Source organism: Cetorhinus maximus, chromosome 12, assembly GCF_964194155.1.
Source record: "Cetorhinus maximus chromosome 12, sCetMax3.hap1.1, whole genome shotgun sequence".
Lineage (NCBI taxonomy): Eukaryota > Metazoa > Chordata > Chondrichthyes > Lamniformes > Cetorhinidae > Cetorhinus > Cetorhinus maximus.
In genome coordinates, this window is record NC_135890.1 from 66,288,387 (window position 1) to 66,308,103 (window position 19,717).

The 19,717-nt window shown below is 42.7% G+C and overlaps 1 protein-coding gene across 10 annotated transcripts in view; it reads left to right on the forward strand.

Annotated features, from left to right (window-relative positions):
- The window catches only part of med15 (mediator complex subunit 15), a 110,017-nt gene that overhangs the window by 62,951 nt on the left and 27,349 nt on the right, over positions 1 to 19,717 (forward strand). For all 10 annotated transcript variants that reach the window (XM_078553783.1, XM_078553787.1, XM_078553785.1 and 7 more), the window contains one exon: positions 10,614 to 10,729. In XM_078553783.1, the coding sequence (XP_078409909.1) occupies positions 10,614 to 10,729 (116 nt within the window). The remainder of the gene's footprint in view (positions 1 to 10,613; positions 10,730 to 19,717) is intronic.

Here is a 19,717-nt window from a genome sequence, read left to right on the forward strand (position 1 = left end):
CTAATGGACTACAATTTAGACTAGACTTGGCCAGATTACGGCTCTCTGCGACCATTATTTAGAATACTAGACTAACGAAATGAATTTCTGAAGGATCTTTGAAATTTTTACACGTGTTGCAGTCAAACAACAACAATTTATATTTATATTACACCCTTAATGTAATGAAACGAACCAAGGCGCTTCACAGCAACAGTATAAAACAAATGGTGTCAGGGTTAGAAAAGTGTAGCTACGAGGAGAGGTTGGATAGGTTGGGGTTATTTTCCTTAGAACAAAGAAGGTGACTTGATTGAGATGTACAAAATTATGAGGGAAATAGTTAGAGTGGACAGGATAAAATTGTGGAGAATTCTAGAACCAGGGGACATAGATTCAAGGTAAGTGGCAGAAGGTGTAGGGGGGACATGAGGAAGAACTTTTTTACGCAGAGGGTAGTGGGTGTCTGGAATTCGCTGCCCAAGTTGGTGGTAGAGGCAGAAACTTTAAAATTTTTTGAAAATTACCTGGATCTGCACCTTAAGTGCTGTAAGCTGCAGGGCTATGGGCCGGGTACAGGAAGGTAGGATTAGAAAGGGCACCTGGGTGTCCTCGGGCTGGCATGGACAAGATGAGCCGAATGGCCTCCTTCTGTGCTGTAACTTTTCTATGGTTCTAAAGTTTCTAAAGAACCACATGAGGAGTTATTAGGTATGATGACCAAAAGATTGGTCAAAAAACATTTTAAGAAGTGTTTTAAATGAGAAAAGCAAGGTAGAGAGAGACAGGCATAGGATGGGTATTCCCTTGGGGCCAAGGCAACTGGATGCACAGTCACCAACTGTGGCAGAACAATTGTGATTGGGAATAAACAAGAAACCAGAATTAGAGGAACATAGACATCTCGGAGGATTGTGGAGTTGGACAAGATTAGGGAGGGCGAGGCAATGGAGGGATTTGAAAACAAGGACGAGAATGTTTTTTTCTTTATTTGTTCATGGGATGTGGCATCACTGTCTAGGCCAGCATTTATTGCCCATCCCTAATTTCCCTTAAGGTGGTGGTGAGCTGCCTTCTTGAACCACTGCAGTCCACTTGCTGTAGGTACACCCTCAGTGTGCTGTTAGGGAGGGAGTTCCAGGATTTTGACCCAGCAAAAGTGAAGGAACGGCAATATAGTTCCAAGTCAGGATGATGTGTGGCTTGGTGGGGAACTTTCAAGTGATGGTGATGCCATCTGTCTGCTGCCCTTGTCCTTCTAGATGGTAGTGGTCATGGGTTTGGAAGGTATTATCGGTGAGTTGCTGCAGTGCATCTTGTAGGTGGTACACATTGCTGACACTGTGCGTCAGTGGTGGAGGGAGTGAATGTTTAAGGTGGTGGATGGGCGCCAATCAAGTGGACTGCTTTGTCCTGGATGGTGCCGAGCTTCTTGAGTGTTTTTGGAGCTGCACTCATCCAGGCAAGTGAAGAGTACCCCATCACACTCCTGACTTGTGCCTTGTAGATGGTGGACAGGCTTTGAGGAGTCAGGAGGTGAGTTACTCTCTGTAGAATTCCCAGCGTCTGACCTGCTCTTGTCAACTGGCTGGTCCAGTTCAGTTTCTGGTCAATGATAACCCCCAGAATGTTGATAGTTGGGGATTCAGTGATGGATAATGCCATTGATTGCCATGGGGAGATTGTTAGATCCTCTCTTCTTCTTGGAGATGGTAATTGTCTGGCACTTGTGTGGCGTGAATGTTACTTGTCACTTATCAGCCCAAGCCTGAATATTATCCAGGTCTTGCTGCATATGGACATAGACTGCTTCAGGATCTGAGGAGTCACAAAAGGTGCTGAATATTGTGCAATCATCTGTGACCATCTCCACTTCTGACCTTAAGATGGAGGGTTGGTCATTGATGAAGCAGCCGAAGATGGTTTTGGCCGAGGACACTACCATGGGGAACTCCTGTAGTGATGTCCTGGAACTGAGATGATTGACCTCTAACACCCACAACCATCTTCCTTTGTGCTAGATATGACTCCAACCAGTGGAGAATTTTCCCCCTGATCCCATTGACTTCAGTTTTGCTAGGGCTCCTTGATACCACACTCAGTCAAATGCTGCCCTGATGTCACAAGATAATATTACACAGAGTTAGGGGTAATATATTAGCTTGGTTAGAGGATTGGCTAACCAACAGAAAGCAGAGAGTCAGGATAAATGGGTCTTTTTCTGGATGGCAAGCTGTAACTAATGGGCTGCCACAAGGTTCGGTCCTTGGGCCCCAAGTATTTACAATCTATATTAATGACTTGGATTCAGAGATAGAAGGTACTATAGCTAAATTTACAGATGACACCATAATAGGTGGGAAAGTAAGTTGAAATGAAGAAATAAGAAATTTACAAATGGATATGGACAGGTTAGGTGAATGGGCCAAAGTTTGGCAGATGGAGTTTAACGTGGATAAGTGTGAGGTTATCCATTTTGGTCGGAAGAATAAAAAGGCGACTTATTATTTAAATGGAGAGCAACTTCAGAATGCTTCAGTGCAGAGGGATCTGGGTGTCCTCGTGCATGTATGCAGGTACAGCAGGTAATAAGGAATGCAAATGGAATTTTGGCATTTATTGCTAAAGGAATAGAGTATAAAAATAGGGAAGTGTTGTTGCAACTGTACAAGGCATTGGTGAGTCCGCACCTGGAATACTGTGCACAGTTTTGGTCCCCTTACTTGAGGAAGGATGTGGTTGCTTTGGAGGCGGTTCACAGGAGGTTCATTAGATTGATTCCAGAGACGTGGGGCTTGTCTTCTGAGGAAAGATTGAGCAGTTTAGGCCTATACTCGCTGGAGTTTAGAAGGATGAGAGGAGATCTAATTGAGGTATATAAGATGCTAAAGGGGATAGACAAAGTAGACGTGGAGTGGATGTTTCTCCTTGTGGGGCATTCATGAACGAGAAGCCATAGTTTTAGACTAAGGGGTGGTAGATTTAAATCAGGGGTGAGGAGGAATTACTTTTCTCAAAGGGTGGTGAATCTGTGGGATTCTCTACCTCAGAGTGCAGTGGATGCCAGGATGCTGAATAAATTTAAGGAGGAGATAGACAGATTTTTAATGAGTAACGGGTCGAAAGATCATGGGGAGAGGGCGGGAAATTGGAGTTGAGACTGAAATGAGATCAGCCATGATCGTAATGAATGGCGGGGCAGGCTCGAGGGGCTTAATTGCCTCCACCTGCCCCTAGTTCTTATGTTATGTCAAGGACAGTCACTCTCACCTCACCTCTTGAGTTCAGCTCTTTTGTCCATGTTTGGACCAAGGTTGTGATGAGATCAGGAGCTGACTGACCCTGGTGGAACCCAAACTGAGTATCAGTGAGCAGGTTATTGCTAAGTAAGTGCTGCTTAGTAGCACTGCTGACAACCCTTTCCATTACTTTGCTGATGATGGAGAGTAGACTGATGGGGCAGTAATTGGCTGGGTTGGATTTGTCCTGCTTTTTGTGTACAAGACGTACCTGGGCAATTTTCCACATAGCCGGGTAGATGCCAGTGTTGTAGCTGTACTGGCACAGCTTGGCTAGTGGTGCGGCAAGTTATGGAGCACAAGTCTTCAGTACCATTTCCGAAATATTGTCAGGGCCCATAGCCTTTGCAGTATCCACTGCATTCAGCCGTTTCTTGATATCACGTGGAGTGAATCGAGTTGGCTGAAGACTGGCATCTGTGATGCTGGGGACCTCTGGAGGAAATCGAGATGGATCATCCACTGGGGACTTTTGGCTGAGGATGGCTGCAAATTCTTCAGCCTTTTCTTTCGCACTGAAGTGCTGGGCTTCCCCATCATTGAGGATTGGGATATTTGTGGAGTCGCTGCTTCCTGTTAGAAATCATGTTGCTTGAATGGGAACCAATGTAGGTCAGGGAGCACAGGGGTGATAGAGGACCGGAACTTCCGAGTTAAGACACAAGCAGCAGAGTTTTAGATGACCTCAAGTTTACTGAGGAGCAGAATGTGTGTGACCAGCTAGAAGTGCATTGGAATAACCAATTCTTATGCTAACAATTGAATGAATGAGGGTTTCAGCAGCAGTTGAGCTGAGACAGCGGCTAAGTCGAGCGAAGTAATGGAGGCGGAAATAGGCGGTCTTAGAGATGGCTCGAGTGTGAGGTCGGAAGCTCATTTCAGGGTCAGATGTGGGACCAAGGTTGTGAACAGATTGTCTTAATCTCAGACTGTTGCCAGGGAAAGGAATATAGTTGGTAGCTAGGGATTGGAGCAGGGACTGAAAATGGTGGCTTCAGCCTTCCTGATATTTGATTGGAGGAAATTTCTGCTCATCCAGTACAAATTCAAGTGGGATGGGTTTTTCCATTGGATTACATAGGATATAGGGCACCAAAATAGGCCATTTGGCTCTACCAGTCCATGCCAGTGTTGATGCTCCATTCGAGCCTCTTCACATTTTTTCTCATCCAAGTCTAATATCGTAACCCTCTGTTCCCTTCTCCCTCATATGCATGCGAGCTTCCCCTTAAATGCATTTATACTATTCGCTTCAGCTATTCCCCGTGGTAGCGATTTTGGGTAAAGAGGTTTCTTCCGAATTCCCTGTTGGATTTATTGGTGACTGTCTTATATTGATGGCCTCTAGTTATGCTCTTCCTCATAAGAGGAAACATCCTCTCTGTCTGCACCCTATCAAAACTTTTCAAAGGCCTCTAATAGGTCACCTTCTGCCCTTTCTCAAAGATACCCAGCCTGTCAACTCTTCCCTGATATGTATACCCATACATTTCTGGCATCATCTGGTCTGTGTTTATCTGTGGAGACCAAGATCCAGATCAAATAATGCAACATGGCACAAACACCATGGCTGCTGGGGTTCTCCAACTTGGGTCCTTGGACCTCTGGAGGTCCATAGAAACTTTCCATGGGGTCTGAGAAATAAGTGAATGAGTGGCTGCTGAAGACCTCGTGCAGCATTTGGATTTTTTATTCTTTCATGGGATGTGAGCCTCGCTGGCAAGGCCAGCATGAAGTTCATGCCAGTCATTAGCAGCGTGGTTGTGAGCCTGTGGGTTATTGCTGCTAATTATGAACAAACCAGTGGCTGCCCGTAGCTCCAAACATCACTGCATTCGTGGGAATGTTTCAGATGCTGGCAAATGTGCTGCTGATGCCTGATGTCAATCTCATCCAATTGCTGTACAATGACCTAATGAAAAGTTAGGTGTTTATTTCTTGAAAGTTGTTCTTCATAAAATCTTTCGTGTGAGTAGTCAGCACAAGAAGCTAGGCAATAAATTTTGGTTACAGGGGTTAAACAGTAGGAAAATATCTACTTTGAAATATAGAAGGAAACTGGCTGAAGTCTTTGGGCTAGCCTAGAGTTATACTACATGAGATGTTTTTAAGTTGATGTCTAGTATCAAGCACTACAATATAAATGGAGGGGAACGTGTCATTAATCAGTTTGAAAAGTGCTCATTCAACCAAAAATGTTTGAGAACCACTGGCATAGAATCACCATCATCAAATGGCACATGGCAATAGTTAGTGCTTTCATTTTTGAAGTAGGCTCATTCTTCTAAATAACTCACCATTCTCAGATTCATGGCATAGCTATGCAAATTGCAATTTCTGATTAGATCTGCTGGTAATATGCAAATGGATGACACAGAACAGCTGGTCCATCAAGCCTGTCCAAAACTGGCAATGTATAATGTTGCAATATCATTACATCAGCACCACCCCACCTCATGCATTTTCTCTACATGCCTTCCCAGCATATACAGTCACAGGAAGAGCTGTAAAATCCATGGGCCAATTTGGGAACAAACTCTAGGAAATTCCTCCCTGACCCCAAAAGGCAAGAAAGGATAGTATTTAATTATCCTGGCAGTGCATTCTCGCACTTTGCTTTTGCAACAATTCTACAGCAGCAGCTGTGTACCTTCAATGACTTTTGCATTCAACTTCCAGATCCTTGTCCATTTGGCAGTCTTGAGCACAAGACTCTGCATGTGTATACATGGTTGGATACCCAAGTGCATCATGGTACATTCATCTATATTCAAAGACATTGACAGATATGGGCCAGTTACCATTGAATTGAGGTCTGCCTGAAAACTATTTTCATTGTTGAAAGACCTTACATGCACACATATGTTTGTATCACCCTTGCGGGCAGGGTTGCCCTAACTCTTGCATTCAGACCATTTTGAACAGTGCAGTATAATACCCTCCCACTGATCCCCATGGAACTCCACTCACAGTGGTTCCATGCAATATCTCTGATGTTCATAACCTTCTGTCTATGTGAATGCGACTAGTTTTTTTTAATCTAACCCATCTTTGTACACCAATCCCACAAGATTTGCCTTTGATTAGTAGTCTTTTCTGTGGTAATTTGTCAAAGGCTTTTGAAAATCTGAAACATGACACGACTAGGATTCCAACATCCACCAACTTTGAGCTCCCTCAAAAATTCAACCGTTCATTGATGGCATGTTTAGATTCCTAAATAACCCCTTCTCTTTCTAGTGAAGCTATAATGATCCCTTCTAACATGGTTGAAAAGTAAAAACAGAAAATGCTGGGAAAACTCAGTGGGTCTGGCAGCATCTGTGGAGAGAGAAACAGTTAACGTTTCAGCATTAACTCAGAGCTGCTGAGGTTTCCAGCATTTTCTGTTTTTATTTCAGATTTACAGCATCCGCAGTATTTTGCTTTTACCTTTTTTTAGTGTCCATTTGAATGTGTTATGTTCAGCTGAGTTTGATACTGCTGAGAGTTATTTTCCTTAAGCATGTCATTTTAAAATTGTTGTCTACACATAACCAGTTACTCAGTCTCATTTTGATTTAACCCTATGAACATCCACAACTTCCTTCTGCATAAAGGTGGCTTTGAAAGCATTCAACTTTTCTTTAGCATTGCTATTACTCCTCAGCGTTCCTATTACTCTTCAGCATTGCTATTACTCCTCAGCATTGCTTGGCACGTCATAACATTCAAGGCTATGGGCCAAGTGCTGGTAAATGGGATTAGGTAAGTAGGTCAGGTGTTTCTCACGTGTCGGTGCAGACTGGTCGATGGGCCAAAGGGCCTCTTCTGCACTGTGATTCTGTGATTGCTATTACTTCTCAGCATTGCCATTACTCCTCAGCATTGATATTACTCCTCAGCATTGCTATTACTCCTCAGCATTGCTATTACTCCTCAGCATTGCTATTACTCCTCAGCATTGCTATTACTCTGCCCAATGAAAGAGCCCAGCCAACCTTGCTCAAGTCAGCTGACCTAAATAAAATGATAACAAAGACCCTGAGGGTATGCTGGGTATCTAATATATATGTAGAATATATCTCCCACATGCATACACTGAATAAAAACGATGCCAAGTGTTTCATTTTATAGATATAGATCCCATTTTTTGTAATTTTTCACTTCCTCCTCCCCTTATTGTCTAATCTGTGAGATTCCAAAGGGCGCTTTCTTTATGTGATAGTTTCTCATTAGTCCATGTTGTTAGGATCTTTTATATAGGTTTAGTACAGCCCATGGTTTTAGTGTTTAGTTGGATGATTTTACCTTTTCCCTAGCCCAGGACACTGAAACCAATTCTTGCATCTGAGCTGCTAAAACAACTGACAGCACCAACCAGGAACCGAGAGTGGGACCTTCATATCTACATTGCTCAGTACTAGACTGTTGTGCATTGGGCTCGTGATGGAACTAAGTCTTCACACTTGTTAAAAATTTAAACATTAGATTAAGTATTTGTAGGACATACATTGTTCTCTGTGGAATATATCATAGTGCTGTAAGTATGTAGCACAAAGGAACAGTTGCAACACTTGAAGAGAAAATGCAATGATATCACAAGTGCACTCACACGCACAGACATAATAATAGCTATTGTGCAACCCAATGTTCCAAACAGATTGTACTTGACCTGATGGTAGCTTTTCTAAAGGAGGCATTCACAATTGGAACTCATAAATCATCTTGAGGGATTTCCATTTTTAGAAACCTTTCAACCAGAAGTTCATTTTTATCTTTGTGTACTATGTTGAGGTGAAGTGCAAATTACAAGGGTTTCATGTCGAATCACAGTTTTTAGTCCAGGATGAGAATCATAGAATGGGTACAGCACAGAAGGAGGCCATTTGGCCTGCCATGTCCATGCTGGCTCTCTGCAAGAGCATCTCAGCTTGTCCCTTTCCCCGTAATCCTGCAATTTTTTTTCTCTTCAGGTGCTTATCCAATTCCCCTTTGAAAGCCCCAAATTGAATCTTCCTTCACCACATTCCAGTACATTCCAGACCCTAACCACTCGCTGAATAAAAAGGTTTTTCCTCATGCCGCTGTTGGTTCTTAAATATATCTCCTCTGGTTCTCAACACTTTCAACAACGGGAACAGTTTCTGTCTACCCTGTCTAGACCCCTCATGATTTTGAACACCTCTATCAAATCCCCTCTCAACCTTCTCTTCTCCAAGGAGAACAGCCCTAGCATCTCTATCCACATAACTGAAGTTCCTCATCCCTGCAACCATTCTTGTGAATCTTTTATGCACCCTCTATAATGCCATCGTATCCTTCCTAAAGTCTGGTGCTCAGAATTTGACGGAATATTCCAGTTGAGGCTAAATCAGTGTCTTTTACAGGTTCACTGAACTTCCTTACCTTTGTACTCTTTGCCCCTATAAAACCCAGGATCCTATATGCCTCTTTAACCATTTTTTTAACCTGTCCTGCCCTCTTGAACAACTTGTGCACCGTATACCCCCTTATGTGACCTCCTTGCTCTGCCTCTGAGAGTGGAAGGCAATGGCAAACCACCACTGTCCAAAACTGCCAAGAAAGCAGCTCAGGATGAAGCATCAGCAGACAATAAGCCGAGGACCTGCCTTTGGGCAGAGCACATATACCATATCATACCCACATATAACTCCAAGGCCTGTCTTCCCTTGCTTCTTGTTGCTGATATTGCTTGCGTTTGTGTTCCTCCCACAAGCAGTACTCCAGTTGTGGCCTAATCCAGTGCTTTGTGCAGATTGGGTGTCACTTCTTTTATAAATAGTATCATAGAATCACAGAATTGTTATGGTGCAGAAGGAGGCCATTAAGCCCATCATGTCTTCACCGGCGAATGTGCTGGAAATACTCAGCAGGTCTGGTAGCATCTGTGGAGGGAGAGATACACAGCTGACTTTTTCAAGTTAGATAGGGTTTAAAATCCAGAATGTCATTGTGTTGTTATGGCCTTTTCTACCTCGTTGCCACCTTCGAATGATGTATGTTTCTTAACTCTCAATCTCTGATTCTCCACTCCTTACACATTTTACACTCTCATTCCTCAAAATGTACTACACATTTTATGACACAGAACTGCATCTGCCACCTACCTGCCCACTCCACTTCGTTCTCCCTGCGCTCTCTAAATTTTCCTCAGTTTTTCTAGTGCAACCAACAAACTTCAGTGTCATTCCTCTTATGCCTTTGTCCAAATTCTTAGTGCAAATGAAAAATATAAAGGGCTCTCGGTTTGGATTCCAGAAGCACACCACTATCCTACCCGTGTGCTTTCACAGCAGCCCGCAACCCCCCCACCAACTTTTCAGCTTCCTCTGTAGGAGACGCTCTATCTGTGCAACAGTGCCGGTTCTACTGATTAAATGGTTGAAGTAGGGGTGAGCCGACATCTGTTACAACAGCACAAGGTGAGACTCATGGCACCACACTATTCTATTTGACCATGGGGGCATTGTGCCTTCCTCTGATGTTTACATGTGTATGATTCAGCAGGAACTGTTGGTTAACCAACCCCGGCTGATTACCCTACCTACTCCAGGGACACTGAGGCTAATTGTCGTAGCCCTTTGGTGCTGCCTACCTCAGCGCAGAGCAGAGATTAATCCCAGGAGTTTCTGCACTTTGATTCTATCCTGCTATCTGATCATAGCTGTTCACAGCCATAAACGTAAACCATTTTTTTGTTTCACCGTAAAGTCTGTTGGGATAATTTGCGAATTCATAGCAGGTTGTTCAGCTGGGAAAGATCCAGTTGTCTGACAACTTGCTATATATGGCCAAAACTACATAATGTAACTTCAGTTTAGTAGCTTTGAAGTGATTTGAATTTGGCTTCACTTCATTTTGACCACAGAGCATGAACCTGCATTTATAGTGCAACTTTCATGTCCAGAGGATGTCCCAAAGCACTTTGCAGCCAATGAAGTACTTTTGAAGTGCAGTCGAACACAAACAATATGTCCTGTTGGGGAGGGGAGGAACTGAGAAAATTTCCTCTGATTTACAATTTATTTTTTAATCAACCTAACCAAATTAAATCTCAACTTTGACTTAGTTGGTGGGCTTCAGGATTGAACCACTAAATATGAACTAGTTATAATTGGGTTAGCAGAGCACAGTACTTTTACCTTAGCAACCCATAAAGAGTAGTGACGAGGTTTTGTGATGATGTAGGCTAGGTCTTTATAGACTGCACTCTCTTATGGGAGGTAATCCTGCAGCCTGTGCTTTGAGTATGAGGAAGGATGCAGGAGGTGTGTTCTGTGATATTGTGGGTATTCATTGCCTGCACTGCTTGTGTCATCTGTCTAACTACAGGTTAACAATGCGATTGCCATGATACCTTCTCCAGTCCAGCAAGTGCAGACGATGCTTCCACCACCACAGCCACAGCCGTCCCCCCAGCCTCCTTCATCCCAGCAAAGCTCTGTGAGGTAAGTCCAGCAAAATGTTTTGACTTTTTCAATGCCACATTTCCTAGGAATAGAAATCCTGAGAAGCGCTTTAAAGGCAGGATGGATGTGACTTGAGATTTAGACCATAAGGTGTATTAATGGAAATGAGACTCCATTTGCTTTTCAAAACCATCTCTGAGCCGTCACTTTTTCAGTCGAAGTTTCGTCATTCGTTAACTTTGTGACTTTGTGGAAAAGCCTCATGTGGGAGGCTAAGGCTATTTTATTTCATTTTCCCTCCACCTCAATTGGAGGGGCTGGAGGTTACAGGATAGTCACTACTGTATTTTGTGGTCTTACTTTAAAGATTAAATAGGTTCTTCAAACTAAATCATGCTGATGTTATTTGCAAACTAGTGTCCACTGTCAAGGTAATCGGTAGAGGAAGTCTGCAAGCTTCTTCCTGTGTGTGCTCCCTTTTCAAAATTACAGCGCATTCCTGTTTAGTCTTTCTTTGTGTTTTTTATTTTACTGGTTACCAGCCCTAAATCTAAGTAAAAATTATGCTTGTTTAAAAGAGTCTATTTCCCAATTTAACATTATTATTATTCATGTCTCTAATCATAGTGTGAATATCAGTCAGCAAGTGTAACAATTGTCGTTTATCGATTGAGCTCTTAATATTTTGCATTGTTTTTTACTGTCAGCTTAATGGTATGCTCCTTAGCTTTACCCCATAGTCTAATGATATTTTATTAGTCTTGTCCCATAACTTAACAGTGGCCCCAAGTAATATCTGTAGTGCTGGATGGATGTGTTCTTAGGAAGCCCTCAGTTTGAATGTACTTCTTTGCTGAAATCTTGTACTTGTACTTGTAATACTTGTACAGTTTGCATTTATACAGCACCATCTACAAGGCACAAGTCAGGAGTGTAATGGAATGCTTTCCACTTCCTGGATGAGTGCAGCTTCAAAAACACTCAAGAAGCACAACACCATCCAGGACAAAGCAACCTGCTTGATTGGCACCCCATCTATCACCTTAAACATTCACTCCCTCCACCATTGACGCATAGTGGCAGCTGTGTGTACCATCTACAAGGTGCACTGCGACAACTCACCAAGTCTCCTTCAACAGCACCTCCCAAACCGATGACCCCTACTGCAGATGCATGGTAATACCACCACCTGGAAGTTCCCCTCCAAGTCACTCACCATCCTGACTTGGAACTATATCGCTGTTCCTTCACTGTTACTGGGTCGAAATCCTGGAACTCCCTCCCTAACAGCACTGTGGGTGTACCTACACCACATGGACTGCAGCGGTTCAAGAAGCAGCACCATTTTCTCGAGGGCAATTAGGGATGGACAATAAATGCTGGCTTAGCCAGCGACGTCGATGTCCTGTGAAAGAATAAAAAACTTTTAATGTGGAAAAATGTACCAAGGCACACCAACAGATGTTTTTAAAGAAGGGGATGGAGGTTGCTATAGGGGTTTAGGGAATGTATTCCAGAACATAGGGCCTAGAGGACTGAAGGCACTGACCCCAGTGGCGAGATTAGGTGGTGAAGAGAAGCAAACATGGGAATGAGAATTTTAAGTTTGAGGCATTGAACGACAGGGAGCCAGGATCGGTAAAGACAGGGAGACAGGTGATTGGTGAGGAGTATGTGGTGCAGGATCATATACAGGGAGCAGAGTTTTGGATGAACTGAAGTTTACTGAGGGTGAAAGATGGGAAGCCCACCAAGAGTCCATGAAAATGGTATTCTGGAGATGCCAAAGGATCTGAATGAGGGTTTCAACAGCAGATGGAGGCTATGGTGGAGATGGGTGATACTACAGAGGCTGAAGTAGACGATATTCCTGATGTGAAAGATCAGCTTGGGGTCAAATAGAACGCAGACAGTGCAAACAGACTTGTTCAGCCTGGAACCGTGGCCAGAAAGGAGGATGGAATATCGAGCAGGGTATGAAATGTCTGGTGTTTGATGATAGGGTGACTGAGCACCTTGAAAATTCAGCTGATCAGAGAGAGCCACCATAGATTTGTAAAGGATAAGTCACGCTGAAGAACCTGATTGAATTTTTTGAGGAGGTGGCTAAAGTAGTGGACAGGGGAATATCTATGGATATCATTTATATGGACTTCCAGAAGACATTTGATAACAAGTAATTTATGGACAAGTAGGGAAGATACCATCATCCTGTCCAGCACAGCCATGGCTGGGTCGACATAAGAGCATAAGTAGGAGGAGCAGGAATAGACCATGTGGCTCTTTGCGCCTGCCCTGTCAATCAGTGTACCTCGTAATGTGGACAGTTCCCTCCACATTACGTAGAATTAGTCTTCTGGACTGGTTCAGACACATCATATTTTGAAAAAAAGATCAGTCCATTCCATCTCCAGATTCAAGAATCTTCATCCTCAACTCCATTTTCTCAAAACCATATATTATGACTTTGGACTGGCATTCATGGGCTGAACCAGCATGCACTCAAGTCTAAGGAGATTAGTGTGTAAAAGCAGAATACCACAGATGCTGGAAACCTGAAACAAAAATTTAAAAAGCTGGAAATACTCAGCCGGTCAGGCAACATCTGTGGAGAGAGAAAAAGAGTTAATGCTTCAGGTCAGTGATCTTTGATCAGAACTGATTAGTGTAGAATTTGGTAGAGGAGACGAGATTACAGAAAGATGGTAAGATTAGTACACAAAGTTATCTACATTGTTTTTTCACTCTTTCTGAAGGTTTGTAGCATTAGAGAGTTGGGGGTCCTGTACACTAAAGAACGGTGAGAATGCAACGACATTTGATCGATTGTCTAAGATGTTGGAGCCTTTTACAAAATCACCAAATCCAAATTAAGATCTGCACAATTAGGGGTCAATATCTAATACTGATCTGTCAAAGGAGAGAATGGGTGGATTAGGAATTCTATGTGATGTAAAATTACTTTGGAATTGTGTGCTTAGGACAGGTGAGCATTTAGCCACTCTCTTTTGTCCTGTTCTTTGTAGCTACAGCACACACACATGGTGAAATTAATACTGTCATTAAAGTCCTAATGTACTATCCATTCATCCAACCATAAGTGCAGGTGTATTCTCCAAGCACTCTCTGCCTTGATTTAATGATCGCAAGCCAGCATCAGCTCTTTGGACCAGCTATTATTAGTGTATTAAACTGTAACTGACCTCACTCTTATTAGTTAAGTATTCAGACTGTTTTGCCAGCATCTGCAGAGACGTTCATTAGGATAGTGTGTGCAGCAGGTTTTAACCCAGCTATACATTTTAACTGTTCAAAGGACAGGACCATCCTAATTAAACACTATTGCAGCATCAGTGTCAGGCAAATGCAGTCAATATATGTCTTAAACAATGCAACTAATATTATTTATACAAAATGCTAAAGATTCCTTCTTGAATCCAATACTGAATTCTCGAATCTGGAGATGGAATGGATTGATCTTTTTTTCAAAATATGATGTGTCTGAACCAGCCCAGAACACTAATTCTAGGTAATGTGGAGAGAACTGTCCCCATTATGTTTATCAAGAAAGCAAAGTGAAGAGCCAGAACTTGGTGATTTGGTGACACCAAAGTGGTGTTTTAATAGCCTGAAGATAATGGGGAAATTTCAGTTAAGTAAGGAGTTCCGTAGCTTTATTGCCATAGCAAAGAATGGGAAGGAATAGGATGCCTCAATGAGTCTTGCTTTCAACATGACGAGCATTTAGAATGAAGCTTAGGAGCAGCAGGAGGGTCTAAGGAGCACTATTGTGGTATTAATGTGGAGAGGTAAGAGTGAGAAGGGAATTGCCTATTGAGCAAGAGTGATGAAATGCGATTCCCAGAAAATGGGAGTACTGTTCAAGTTTTGGGGCAGATTTGAGCTTTAATAGAGAGAGTTGTTGAGGGAAAGCTTTGAGGTTAGAGAAGAGCTTGTTGGAAGCAGATTCAACAGTGGATAGGTGGGAGTTCTATTTAAGGTCAGATGAGTTGGTAAAAACAAGAATGTTGATCGATAAAGAGGAATAAGGGTGAAACTATCTACGATTTGGTCACTGTTGGTTAGGAATGTGGGGGGTGGGTATGCACTTTGGCTTTGAGCAGTATTGTGAACAGGTGTTATTGGATCAGCCACCTGGTTATACAACTCTCTTCCCCAGTTTAATTTCCATTGCAGTTAACTGACACCTGATTGGATTATTGCCCATTTTAGACTATTGAACGGACAGGAGAAATGAGAATACACTAGGCCGTACAAATTTGGAGCTGTCCAAGACTAGGACAGGCTCATCAAAGTTCTGCATTGATATCCAGAGGGAATTAACACAGGCATCAAACTCAGCAGTAGAGAGATAGGGGTCAGGCTGTACTGGTGATCGTAGACCAGAATTTACAAGGCAAAGGATATCTTGGGAGTTAACAGGAGCTTCTATGATGTTAGAGAATACCAAGATCAGGGTCGTTAGCTGGGAAAGGAAGAGCATGTATAGGACTGGGATAAGCATTAACAATGTTCCAAGGAGAAGGGAAAGTGGGAGTAACTAAGTTTAGATGTTCATACCTTAACATCTCTGCCACATCCAACACATTGGGTGGGAATGCATCTTATCTGCACTTTAGCTGATCTAGAAATGCCTCATGCCATGGAACAGAATCATTTTCAATTCCGACATGTAACAGTTATCTCTGAATTGCTTTGGATAATACTGGAAATGTGTCGCATAATTTACAGATAAAAGCTGCATTTGACATCTGCTTCACACAAAGAAATCTGCTCAAAATGCACATCTCAAAGAAGATAAAAACTCTTACTGTGGAAGCCATTTTGCTACTTCCTGTATAATTATAGGAAGATTATTTGTCTTTGACTTATTTAAAGTTCTGTTCTACAGTGACAGTTTTGTACCGATTACATGTGACTTGGGTTTCTTTTGGCATTCAGATTTTTTTTATTTGTAATGGGATGTGAGCTGCGCTGGCAAGGCCAGCATTTATTGCCCATCCCTGATGCCCTTGAGAAGGAGGTGGAGAGCTGCCACCTTTAACGGTTCCTTGTGTGGCTTGGAGGGGAATTAGCAGGTGGTAGTGTTCCTATACATATGCTGCCCTTGTTCTTCTAAGTGCCAGGGGTCACGGGTTGCTGAAGATGCTGTCAAAGGAACCTTGATGAGTTTGCTGTTAATAACTTACAGACAGCACACACTGCTGTCACTGTGCACCAGTGGTAAAGGGAGTGAATGTTTAAGGTGGTGAATAGAAGGCTGATCAAGTGGGATGTATACTGAATGGTGTCAGACTTTTTGAGTGTTGGAGCTGCATTCATCTAGGCAAGTGGAGAATACTTTATCATTATTTTTGACCTGTGCTTTGTAGATAGTGGACAGACTTTGGGCAGTCAGAAGGTGAGTTCCTCTCCGCAGAATTCCCAGCCTCTGACCTGCTCTTGTAGCCACAGTATTTACCTGACTAGCCCAGTTCAGTTTCTGGTCAATAGTTACCCCCAGGATGTTGATAGTGGGGGACTCAGTGGCGATAATGCCATCAAATGTCATGGGGAGATGGTTAGATTCTCTCTTGTTGGAGATGGTCATTGATTGGCACTTGTGTGGTGCGAATGTTGCTTGCTGCTTATCAGCCCAAACCTGAATATTGTCCAGGTCTTGCTGCACACAGATGTGGACTGCTTCTATATCTGTAGAGTCGTGAATGGTGCTGAGCATTGTGCAGTCATCAGTGAACATCCCCACTCCTGATCTTATGATCATGGGAAGGTTATTGATGAAGCAGCTGAAGATGGTTGGGCCTAGGACACTACCCTGAGGAACTCCTGCAGTGATTCCTGGTGCTGAGATGATTGACCTCCAACAACCACAACCATCTTCTTTTATGCTAGGTATGACTCCAGCCAGTTTCCCCCCTCATTCCATTGACTCCAATTTTGCTAGGGCTCCTTGATGCCACACTCGGTTAAATGCTGCTTTGATGTCAAGGGCAGTCACTCCCATCTTACCTCTGGAATTTAGCTCTTTTGTCCATGTTTGGACCAATGCTGTAATGAGGTGAGGAGCTGAGCGCCCCTGACAGATCCCAAACTGAGCATTAGTGAGAAGGTAAGTGCTTGATATTGGAGTTGGCCATTTAAAACTTACATTCAGTAACAAACTGAGGGAGGTGGGGGGGCTGCTTTCCAGCTGTAATTGTGTGTTTCTCTGTCTATTCTTGTCATCACTGATCCACTTAGCCCTGTTTTAACTTGTCCTTATCTCAATAAATATTTCCTTGTCTGATGGCTTCCTCTAGTAACAAGCTGTTTTCACAAGTAACGCTTTGCATCTTTTTCTAGTCGTGCACCAGTTTGTGACATCTTCAACATGATTAATTCATGATCAATAGGAACAGTTCCTATTCTCCTGGGACCTCTCTCCCACTACACTGTCAGGCTTTGTGTAGCTTTGAATCTGTAAGCTCTGTCTGTAGAGAGGCGTCTCTTGCTATAGCCCCACTTCAATCCCTTCTTTATAGCACCTAACAGTTTCAGTCCCAATCCTGAACGTGCCCCACTCTCCTCTGATGCTGCTTCAAGCCATACAAACAACAGACAGAGAGTGTGAGAGATGAAGAGATCTTGTCCTATCCATTGTGTGGTGGTGTGCTTTCCATCAGTCCTGCATTTACTCTCTCAGCCTCTGTCTGCACCACACAGAAACTATTTTGTTTCTTCTGCCACATTCTTTGCCTGTTCTCTGACATCGATAAAGATGCCTATTTTTATCGGTTTTTTCAGCTCACTCCCTTTCATTGTCTTTATCTCGCTCTTTTTCTAGCTCTTTTTCTTTTCTATCCTTTCTTCCTCCCTCCAAAGGAAACCTGTAAGAGAATGTGCAAGGCAGCAAATCATGAAGCGAGACAAATAAACCATACTGAAAGACAATGCAGAAAAGTGAAAAGGGAAAGTCTGGAACATCTTAGAACTACATTGTCCCATAAATTCAAATTTTAGTGAGTCTGAAATCCTTTAATACGCCATGTGAATGAATTATTCAAAAGAAAATGGATGGGACCCTGGAAGGTGTTGTTTCCTTTGGTTGTGCGTATTAATATCAGCTGTAATTGGATCAGATGTTACACACTGCTTTTTCTTTTGGTTTTGCCTGTCTCCAAAGCAGATGCACTGACTGCTGCTTTTAGCATGAGGTAAAGTCAAGTTTTGAATAGAACTCTGACCTGCTGAAAACCTAGAAAATGCACTGTGGCTCTCTAATCCAAAATTCGCTCACCTACTATAGTATATCCTGGCACACAAAGCAGCACTGAAAGAGGAAGAACAAATGTTCTATTTCTCCTGGGCTTTAAAAACTTTCCAAAGAGAATCTCTCACAAAGTGATTAATTTATTTTCCATTGGTGCTCAGGGTGTGGACGGCATTGACTCCAGTTTTTATTGGCCATCCTTAGTTGCCCCAAAGACATTGTGAGTCACTCACGTAGCATGGAGCTGGAATCATTCTCGGGCTGACCTGTTGGGGGTGGCAGGCCCCCTTTCCTGAAGAGCACGAGTGTGGACTGTGTGGATTTGACATCAGTCGGGCAGCTTTCATGGTCATCATTTTCTGGTGTTCATCGAAAAATGACCATATCAATTGAATACGATTTCATAAATTGCCATAGTGGATTTGAATGCACAGACGCCGGGTTACCGGTCCAGTACCCATGTCACAAGGCTACTTTACCTCCTCTAATGGTTTCAGGCATTCAAAAAAAGAAAGGGTCAGTGTTTTAAAAGCAAAAGCTCATTGATGTCAGGCCCGTGTGGTGATTGTATCAGTTGAACATCTAGTGATCTGTCACATTGAGGTCACCCTCACAAACTGATGGATTCCTTATAATTCTAATTGTTTAGACACTCAAGAGGCCTTAGATTGAGGTTGACTTCTTTAGACGTGCTACCAGCTTCAGGTAAAGGTTCAGCCCTGTTCAAACAGAGACTGACAAGTGTTTGCCACTGTTCCTTCTGTCTTGCTATTATCTGACAGAAAGGGGATGTTCAGGTTTAGTTCAATGTGATATGCTAATTGTAAAGTTAACCCATGGATCAATCTTTGTCTTTATGAACTCGTAACATCCACATCCAAGGTTCACAGATGTTTTGCGCTCTGACAGCTTAAGTCTCAGCCCTCACAAGGCTCCCTGCTCCGGAATCAGCCTCCTCCTGTGTGATGGATACAGAGTGAGGGGGAGGTGTATATACCTATCAGTTCACCTTTATTGTAGGTGATGTTCTTAACACTCTAAACTGCACTCATATCCCATTGTCCCTTTAAGTTTTTATTTGAGAGGAGACCTGGGCCTGGTAGTTAGAATGTGTCAGATACTTCATGGGAACAGGAGTACTTCACTCATTAACATCAAAAAACACCTAACTGAAAGAGAATTTGTCCTGATTCCACCCTCCTTAGCATGACTCACTCCTTGACATGTGAAAAGTATCAGAATTATAGAGTGTGGCACAAAAGGCGGCCATTTGGTCCATCGAGTCTGACCCTACCATATTTTCTTAGATAGGATGGGAGTTACTGTTAAGCAACACAACAGGCAGGACAATTAACTTGGTGTCTTTTTATTTGTAACTGCTCAGTGCTAAATATGCCAGCCTGACTGTGGCTACCTAATATCAGATGGTTTTACACAGTGAATTTATAGTCAGACTGCCTCAGTGCACCTCTCTAAGCTTTCTTGCTTGTCTGTCCCTCATCCACCGTAAGCTGAGAGAGTGTATCCATAATGCTCCTGCAGCTGGTTCCAGCTAATTTTAACTACTTGTCGGAAAACTTAAGATGTATAACCCTGCAGGCAAGTTCATGGTGTTGATTAATTGTTATGAAACACAGATTGACTGTTTTTACTTATTTCATTTAAAATTCTAAACCAAGTATAAAATCAACTAAAATGAGAGATATTCTAGGGTACATCCACTGACTGTCAAAAACCAAACCAAAATCTGATTGATT